The sequence below is a fragment of the Hermetia illucens genome, chromosome 3, assembly GCF_905115235.1.
Source record: "Hermetia illucens chromosome 3, iHerIll2.2.curated.20191125, whole genome shotgun sequence".
In the NCBI taxonomy this organism is placed as follows: Eukaryota; Metazoa; Arthropoda; class Insecta; order Diptera; family Stratiomyidae; genus Hermetia; species Hermetia illucens.
The window spans coordinates 41,184,894-41,195,386 of NC_051851.1; the positions used below are offsets into that span (position 1 = coordinate 41,184,894).

The 10,493-nt window shown below is 40.0% G+C and overlaps 1 protein-coding gene across 1 annotated transcript; it reads left to right on the forward strand.

Moving 5' to 3' along the window:
* Positions 1-557: 557 nt before the first annotated feature.
* Positions 558-10,493, forward strand: LOC119651286 (adipocyte plasma membrane-associated protein). The gene is made up of 5 exons (XM_038054800.1): positions 558-672; positions 743-899; positions 8,032-8,237; positions 8,303-8,600; positions 8,658-10,493. The coding sequence occupies exons 2-5, from the start codon at positions 784-786 to the stop codon at positions 9,757-9,759; spliced, it is 1,722 nt and encodes a 573-aa protein (XP_037910728.1). The 5' UTR covers positions 558-672; positions 743-783; the 3' UTR covers positions 9,760-10,493.

Here is a 10,493-nt window from a genome sequence, read left to right on the forward strand (position 1 = left end):
AGAACGCAGTTCTTCATTGGCTGATAACATTGACCCGAGATATCTAATTAGCTCAGTTCTAGGCTGGTTATTGAAGCTGACAGCACTGAGCAAATTTAAATATCTCGACTCAATGCTGTCAGCCAATGGAGAACTGAGTTATGCTCCTCACATAGGGAAACACAAAACCTTTTATACCTGATTTCCCAATTTGTTTCAAGTTCTTTTTTTACGGTAATTGGACTACTGCAGTAACTACCTGGATGCCATGCTACAGGCGCTCTTACAAAAAACATAAAACTTAAAGTAAATATTAACTATTAACAGTACGAACACAATTATGCTTATATTTGATGATAACTCAATGCTTTCAAAACTACATTTTCGGGTATGTATGAAAAATATATGAAAAGTATAAAGATTCCGTATAACTACAAAGAACCGGCTGGGAATCCCCTAACTACCGTAAGGGAAGCGCTTTAAACCGAGATAAGTCCATTCAATGCCATTCAATTTACAGTGCTTCTCAAACAGCTCCCATGTCATCTTGAACCCAATTCCAATCAGATACTGTCAAATTGCAGTCTCACCTGACGTCGACGAACCTTGTTCCGCAAGCAGGGCGAGGAGTGCTGCGACTGGTCAAATCCGTGAGGTGTCATCTACGGTCGGTCATAGTCTTGGAAAAGTGTGGTAAGGGCTTGACATTCTGCCTCGTTTCAGTGCCGCAATCAATCTAAACTTCACCATTATCTGATTCTAGGTTCGTATTTTGCCGGGAAGCGAGTATAGAGCGCGAGAACGATGGGATTGCTGTATGGAATTGGGATCCGGCTCATGAACTTTGCCATCTTCTTCCTGATAATTGTGCTGCTGCCCGGGCTTCCGCCCAAAACCCATTTTCCGTTCACGGAGTTCGAGTAAGTAGGAAGTGGTGCCAGTTTTTTTATTTACTACGTCCATTGCCAAGGGGAATGCATTTCCGTACTTGCAGGGGTCATTTGCAATGCAAATCCTCTAATTTTCAACCAGTCGGAGCTAGAGCCAAAGTTGAGCTAAGATTGATGTGCGCACACCATCTTTGCTGGTGACGTTTTATTTTTGTAATAAATTTGCATACGACCCAACGGGCGGCCGGTATTTGCATGTTTTGTTTGGCGATCTTTGCCGGTTGTTTATCTCGCGCGATTCGTCATAAAAGATAGCGACTTGCGGTTGCCTCCTATTGGGGAAAATGCCTACGTTCTTCGCAATGTTCTACTGCCTTTCTATACATTTACCGTTATTCAATGAGTTGGAGAAATTGTGAAAGGTGTAGAAGATATGGGTCGGATGGTTGAAGCTCTCTCGAAGGCCTTGTGAAGCCAACAGGGCGGAAGAACTGCTTCACCCTCAAGTTGCTAAGAGAATAGAAACTCATTAATGGATTCCAGTTTTAGTGTTTAAAAATATTCCCTTTTTCCACTCCATTGGAAGGTGGTCAATCGTTATCTTAGGTCAGCCGAAAGACGCAGCTATTTAACCGAATGTAGAAGTATTTCGGTGCAAGATGGCCAGGGTAATTTGATTATCGTTATCTTAGCTGCGGCAAATTGCGATTTTATGACGGTTTTTTTGTAGAGTGCCCGAAAGTAAAATGAAAGTTATAAATAAATGTTTTCCATATATCGCTTTATTTTCGAGATATCAAAGGTTGGAAATTCTAATTTGGCTTTTGGTTTAGACGGATTGTCACTCTTGGAGTATTTAACGTGTCCAAACCTCCTCCTTTGGTGTGTGTGGTCGCTGCAGCGTCGATAAAATCGGAGTCAGAAGTATCTTCAGTTGCCCTGTCAATATCGCCTACATCATCATCCTCAGTTTCATCAAGACGAGGGCATTTCGATGGGGGTTCGGTTCTTGCCCGAAGCAATTACGGCTACCGTGATGTCTCGACTAAAGTAGGCGACATCCCGATGGCGGCGCCAAGTAAGGGGGCTCTACGCATCAATAACCTGAATCCTTTGATATCTCAGGATTCATTCTCAAAGAGAAACCAATTACCAAATTATTAATTCCTTTGAATTTAGCGATTTGTGGCCGACATTTCCGCTGCTGCATGTGACTTAATATTGTCGTGCAGCATGGGAAGCTTGTCATGCCTATTTTCCACATTCTGCTCGTTCAAAAGCAATAACTATAATAATAGCTCCAAAGGTAATAATTCCGATTGATAACAGCGGCCATCAACAACTTTACATATGTGTTGTCGATAGTTACACTTTTCACGATAGATTTTTCATCAAATAAAGGACATGACATATTGGCGTGGACAGATTTGACCGATCGATATGCGTCGAGCCTTCTTTTCTTTAGCATTAGTGCAAATAATTAATTTCGCTAGATAATATCCAGTCATTTTCTCTATTCAACGTTGACTGCTCTCCGTAGTTCAAGACTTCAGTACGTTTGTTATAGGTAGCCTCAGAGACTTTAATTTTATGTTGGACAAATTTAAATCACCAAAGGTTCAATATAATTTATTTTTGCAGCAGATTTAATGGATTTAAATGCAGAAATATTCGGCCAACGGTATAATTAATGTTTTAGGCTCAGTTTATAATTTTCAAGGTGAATTGGAGTGGGATGGAGTGTGAATTTGTGGTGGTTGTGGGTTGCGACCACATGCGAATATTCAGGCTCTGGCCAAATTAATACATGCAGTATTTTGTAAAAATTAGTTATTCAATGCTGCCTAAATTGACTTACGTATATTTGTTATTTTTTGGTTTTTTATTTGTTTCTTCTATTTTTTTTTAAATTTTTATTTGTGTTTTTTTTTTTTTTTTTTTTTTTTTTTTGTCTATCCGTCACACCCGATATACTCAGAAGTGACTGAATGTATTGTCACGAAATTTTGTGGAAACATGGTCTGTCGAGTGAAATCATTTCCCGCACATGGTTATTTAGGGCCGTGGAGAGAAAATCGGGGCTGGGGTTAAAATGACGCGGGACCCTCTATTATCCCACATTAGCGTAAGCTACTTCGTTATGTTTCTCTATTCCGGGACAGCGGGTATTTTGCAGGAAACGTGTATCTCAATCTAGTATATGATCTACTAATTATTAAAAGGTTGATCTCAGAAGTGGTCTGGGAATGCAAATCCTGAGCGATTTTGAAGTTAAGTTAGTTCGTTCCAGTTAATATCTATCATCATCATCAACGACGCAACAATCGGTATCTGGTCTAGGCCTGCCTTAGTAAGGAACTCCAGATATCCCGGTTTTGCGCTGAGGTCCACCAATTCGACATCCCTGAAAGCTGTCTGGCATCCTGACCTACGCCATAGCTCCATCTTAGGCAGGGTCTGCCTTGTCTTCTTTTTCTACCTTAGATATTACTCTTATAGGCTTTCCGAGCTGGATCATCCTCATCCATACGGATTAAGTAACCCGCCCACCCCAGCCTGTTGAGCCGGATTTTTTCCATAACCGGATGGTCATGATATCGTTCATAAATTTCGTCGTTATGTAGGCTACATGTAGGGGGGCAAAAATTCTTCGGAGGATTCTTCTTTCGAAAGCGGCCAAGAGTTCGCAATTTTTTTTTGCTAAGAACCAGGTGCCAGGGTCAGCCTAGTCAGTTTTATCAATTTCTTCGGGATACCGAATTCTCCTCTCATGGCCGTATACAGTTTTATCCTAGCTATGCTGTCATAGGCGGCTTTAAAGTCGATGAAAAGATGGTGCAACTGATGGCCATATTCCAGCAGTTTTTCCATCGCTTACCGCAGAGAGAAAATCTGATCGGATACTGATTTGCCCTGAGTGAAGCCTCTTTGGTATGGGCCAATGATGTTCTGAGCGTATGGGGCTAGCCGCCCTAACAAGATAGCGGAGAACATTTTATAGATGGTACTCAGCAACATGATACCTCTATAATTGCTGCACCGCGTGATATCGCCCTTTTTATGTATGGGACAAATAATGCCTCGTAGCCAGTCATCAGGCATTGATGCGCTGTCCCATACTTTGAGCATCAGTTGATTAACCGCTTGGTGTAATTGGTCGCCTCCATATTTAACAAATTCGGCTGTAATTCTAACGGCTCCTGGTGACTTATGGTTTTCAAACTGCTGGATTGCACGGACTGTTTCTTATATACTTGGTGGCTGCAGTATTTGCCCGTCGTCTTCAGTTGGCGGGACCTCCAACTCGCCGATATTCTGGTTATTGAGCAGCTCATCAAAATACTCAACCCATTGCTCCAATATGCCCATTCTGTCGGAAATAAGATTGTCCCGGCAGGATGAACATGGAGGTGTAAAAGGCTTCATCCGGCTGACTTGTTGGTAAAACTTGCGCGTCTGGTGCGGTTGCTCCCTGTACTTTTCTAGTTCACAGACTTATTTGTTCTCCCAGGCTTCCTTTTTCCGTCTTTGAAGTCGCTTCCTCGCTCGACGGAGTTCGTGATAAGTCTCTGAGTGTATCCGCGTTCTTTGAGGATGTAACATTACTCGGCATGTGGCATTCTCCCGTTGCGTTCTTGCGGCTGGGGCCAAGTATGTTTGTGGCCGTATCAATGATAAAGTTCTTCAGGTGGTTGTAAAGATCATTTGTTGATGCTTCATCTCTAGGACATCTTTGAATGGCTTCAGTATTCACCCTCACCTGATTGTCAGAAGGGATTGTAGGTGGTGTCGTAATTCGAGCTCGGAACACCATGTCAACGAGATAGTGGTCCGAGTCTGTATTGGCCCCCCTATCAGCATGTGGTCAATTTGGTTGAAAATGGTCCCGTCTGGAGAGGCCCACGTATGTTTGTGGACTGCTTTCCGCGCAAACCAGGTACTTCCAACAACAATTTCGTGTGACACTGCTAATTGAATAATCCGCAGTCCGTTATCATTTGTATTTTGATGTAAGCTATTATAGTAATATAGATATAATTACAGCAAGTCAAATTTTGTCTGTATAAATTAAATTAATTAACGCATGAAATATTAGAGTCGTATTTGTGAAGAATTTACTTCTCTCCCGCCCTATTTAAGACTTTGTGTAAAACACTTATGTGAAATTTAAGCCTCGAAAGATGTCCCATTCCGATATTTGGTCAAATAAACTTACTAATAGTATATTACTAACTTTAAAAATTGACTGAAAACCCCCCACAAATTCATTTTAACATTTCGCACCAGCATAGAGGATAATATTTCCTATACACTCGCTAAATTTCATGGAAATCTGGCTATTTAGTTCAAACTTAGCAATACCGTGCGAATTTACCACTGCCAAAGCCATGCAAATAAGATGTCGACGTCATAATTAGCGAGAATAATTATCCCCTTAAGTTCATCCTACGAGTACTTAATTGCACCAACATGAAGGACAGTATCGTGCATACGCATGCCAAGTTTCATGAAAATACAACTATTAGTGTCAAAGTTATAGAAGTTCACACTTATCAATTTCGTGCGAATTTACCGCATCCTAAGCCATACAAATAAGATACTGACGTCATAATTAACGAGAATAATTGACAATCGAATGAAATATTAAAATTCCATTCATGAAAAATTTACTTCTCCCCAGCCCTCTTTTGTATCTGTTGTAGGTTAAATTCTTCGCATTTGCTTATAATATTAAACTCAGAGCGTCAAGTGTATGAGGTTGACTATTATCAATACAGGGCTTTCCATCATAAGATTTATTTAAATCGCTTTCTAAAAAATAGAGGGCAATGGAATTTTCAACTATGTGACACGGAACTGTCATGTACTTGTCGCTCCTCACATCTTCTTTTCCTTCAGCCTTTGTCCCGTTCACAAGCGGGGTCGATTCGTCGTGATCGGTTTCGCCATTTTATGTTATCAACTGACTGATCTGAATGTAATCGCGAGGCTTTTAAATCCCTATCCAGCGTATCAAGCCACCGTTGTTTCGGCCGGCCTTTTTGTCGCTTATTATTGACTTCGATGTTCAGATCAATATTGGCAAGTGAATGTGATCAAAACGTGTCATGCCACTAGTCCAACGCAACATCTTCGTCTCCATTACCGCAAGACGTCGTTCATTGCGCGACAGGACGGACGACATTGCAGTAAGTTTTAGATTTGAGACGTTCGCTGATACGCTGATCACAAAGAACACCAGTTGTAGAACGCCACTTCACCCAGGTTGCGTTAATGCATGAAGCAATTTCATCACGCTGTTCTCCATTGGCTGATAGCATTGACCCGAGATATTTAAATTGCTCAGTTCTGGGCATGTTACTGCCGCTGACAAAACTGAGCAATTTAAATATCTCGAGTCAATGCTATCAGCCAATGGAAACACAAAACCTTTTATGTCTGAAGTGTCTCAAGCTTCCGGTTTCCTTACTAGTTAAATCATCGAAACCATTCTCTGTAATATTTATGCGATGGTGCGCATTCACCCTAAACTTCCACTGGCAATGGATGTGCTTCAAATGCAACTGGAACAGAAAATCAGACTTATCGCAAATGTTGCTTATTTGGAATGATACTCGACATGTTCAGCACAATAAGGCAATATTTGGTTGACACATGTTGGCACTTCACGATATGATTTCGGTCGTTCTGATTATCTGAAATAAAAAACAAAACAAATGCTATTTTAATACCACCACTTGTTTCATGGCTTGTCTCTTACCTTTCCAACCGATCCTACTATGCCTCCTTTGATGGCAGGATATCCCGTTGGATCTATTCAGGGCCCTTTATTATTTTTATTTTTTCTCAATGACCACTTCTCTTTAAGTCGTTTTAAGCATAGGTTAAAGTTTTTAGTTTAAATTAAAAACATTTTATTTTTATTTACATCAATATTTACAACTCTTTTCAAATCCCAAATTGTCATTATTCACTTTTTGCTTTCAATTATTTTTCATGAACAATCATGGCCTACTCCGTCACGGAGAACACCGGTGGTGGCAACTGTCAATTTGAAATTTATTTCGAATGTAGTTAACCCTACTGCGCCACAAGTTCTTGCTTTTGCCTCTTCGTGAAGGCAATAAGTAACTGGAATTTAATCTGGTTATTGTTAGTTAATAATAAATATCGAGGATTACGGCTCACCTCATCAGAGCAGATTTTAGACTGATGTTTATATTAATAAATGAATTCTCGGCTTAATCGACATAACTAAAAAATAGATCCGAGAACCCATCCATCGCCTGTAAGGTATTCTCCCATTTCCGTTATGCTTGAAAGAAATCGCTCTCGCTCAGAACATTGTTAAAATTAGAGAGGATTCCTGTCAGGTAAATCAGCAGCCAATCAGATATTATGTGAGTGGAAACCGTTAAGGAATGTTCTGGAATACGCTTAGAAATTATACCATCTTCTCAATTCAAAATTTTCGGTAAGCCAGGGTCAGTCAACGAACTAGGATAAAAGGACCTGCTGCTCAATTACAACGAAAAGATATAATTATAGTGGCAGCAACTGCATTCGAAAACAGCAACAAAACGTATTGTAATTATTCTCGTATCTATTGGTCAAAAGTCACGACCGATAACAATGTAAACGGAGAAATGTGAGCACGGTAGTAATAATGCAAATAATAAACTTACAGCAGCGAGACAGGATTTGAATCTGGGGCAATGGGATTGAGAGGCTGATGATCGGCCAACTAAACCATCTCCATCAGCTGCGTTTTGAAAAACTCGCCTTTATCTTCTGATTTCTCTCAATACATTCCACAGCCATCATTTGCTCGTCATAATCAAAAATATTTTTTGAAACAATGTTCGCATAAACCCACGATACTTTTGAAGCAATGAAACAATAAACTTCATTTTTTTCGCTTGTATATTTATTATTATTTTAAATTGCAAATATGTATTGATATTTCGAGACATTTTCCAGTCTCCGTCGATAGCGACATCCGGCAGTAAAGAAGTGGACAAATGGTTCCCAAAATATCGATATTTGCAACTAGCGAAAGAAAATCGCTTCTACATTTTCAATCACTCATTTGATCGTTTGAAATCCTACGGGTTTTCTTGTAAAATGAAAGAAGTGAAGCTTATAATGTTTTCCTTTCCAGAATTACACCCTCGAAGGAGTTGCGTGGTCCACTTGAGCTGAACAATCATCTAGATAATGGAGAACGTCTTCTTGATGGTAGAGTGTACGGTCCTGAGTGCCTACTTGCACGAAAGAATGAAATCTTTACAACAATCCATGGAGGCGAAATTATCAAAATTACTGCAGATCACATTACACATGTAGCAAAATTCGGCCAACCATGCGGTAAGTCATCAATACATTCCCCTTTTCTGAAACTGAGGTTCTGATTGTTCCACTTAACATTTTAGAAGCAATCTATGAAGAACAAAAGTGTGGACGTCCCCTTGGTATGGATTTCGACACTATTGGCAATAACCTGATTGTAGCCGATGCGTACTATGGAATTTGGCAAGTGGACATTACAAACGGTAAAAAGAAGCTTCTGATTTCGCCAAATCAAGAACTTGATGGCAAAATTAAGAGGAAGGCAAAGATCTTCAATTCCGTCGCCGTTGACAAGAAGGGTGATTTTTACTGGACTGATAGCAGTTCAGATTTCACCCTAGAGGATGGTTTCTATACGATGATGGCCAATCCTTCGGGAAGGTAACATTTTTGAAATTTTACCGACGAAGAAAATTATATATTCGCTACTTTTTGCAGATTGTTCTTCTATGATCGGAAAAAGAATGAAAGTAAGTTGTTACTAGATGAAATCTTCTTCGCCAATGGAATCGCTTTGAGTCCCAACGAAGACTTCATTGTGATTGCCGAGACAGGAGGGTCGCGGTTGTTGAAGTACTATCTGCAGGGTCCAAAGAAAGGAAAGCATGAAATATTTGTTGACGGATTACCAGGATCTCCAGATAATCTAACTCCGGATGCAGATGGTCTATGGGTCCCACTTGTTATCGCCCGTGATGCTGATCATCCAGCCATTTACCAATCACTGTCACGATTCCCTGTTATTAGGTTATTTATTCTCCGATTTTTGGCGTTATTGGAGCTTCCATTCCGACTAGTCAATAATGCATTCCCGAACACTTACACCCAAAAAGTCCTGCATTATATTGGGCACTTTGAAACTACACGTGCATTAATCCCGAAAAGAACAACAATCTTAAGAGTAGATTGGAGCGGAAATATCATTGGATCCCTGCATGGCTTCGATAAATCAGTACATTCTGTCTCTCACGTCTTAGAATTGGGAGAGCATTTGTATTTGGGTTCGCCATTCAATAATTATCTGGGAAGAGTCAAGTTGCCACGTGGACCTCAAATTAAGATTCGTAACGTTAGATACGAAGGTGTGGAACCTGTTGTTAGTGGCAAAGCTAAACCGAAAGAAGTCCCTACTACTACTACACCAAAACCAACCACGACTCCACCACCTACGACTACCACCCCAAAGCCAACTACAACAACACCTAAACCAACAACAACTACGACAACGCCTAAGCCAACCACAACAACACCAAAACCAACAACTACCACTCCAAAACCCACAACAGCGAAGCCTACCACTACGGCGGCTCCGAAAACTACAGCAAAACCTACCACTACTACCCCGAAGCCAACAACAGCGTCTCCTACGCAATCAACTGCTCAAAAAATAAAAGAATCACAACCTTCTGCCGGTGCAAAGGATACACGCATCCCTCCCAAAGACCCCGCTCCGGTTGAAGAGAAAATCGCAGACAGTGAGCCTCCGAAGCAGCCCAAGTTGAAGGTTATCAAAAAGGGTGGAGCGCAAGGAGAATTATAAGGTGATTTCGAGTTGTGCGGGATTCTTTTCGGGATTACAATCAAAGTATATAAGCAGCTATGATCTATTTGGCATTTGACTAAATTTGTTTTAAAACAAAAAAGGACGGATATCGAAGGGATCTTATTTTTCAAGCCATAATCTTTCGGTTGCTCAAAGAATAAGAGCTACCTTCATACACACAACCGCATTTCCTAAATATTAGCTTTGTATACAAAGTTGTAGCTTTTATATTAGACTGCCGTCAACGAATTTTATAGTTTTGCACAAAATACCTAACATCATAGAAGTTACTAGTCTTGGTTAGCAATTATAATTGCAATTTGTCTTCACTTGGTTAACTTTTCAACAGCAATCGAAAAGACTTGAAATGTTCAAGAGCGCATAGCGCTGACTGCTTCTGATAAAACTAGTGTTCTTGTTGCACCCTTGTGATTCTCGAAAGAAATTGTTCATTCCAATCAAATACGATTTCCAATCTTTTTTAAATGTCGGGTGAGAATGTCTTAGCGTTAAGTTTAGTGTGATTCTTCTACGTTTTTTTTTCTACATTTTGAATTAATTTAGATTAAAAATATAAACATTCTAAGAAGAACATATTGCAATAATGTATAACAATGATCATTCCAAGGGGTTTATAACTAAATGAAACGATGTAAGAATGATTGTTGTGATTATGAGCGAAAAAATAAATAAATAAAGTACATTCATAGGTAATGTTGAGATTACTAGAA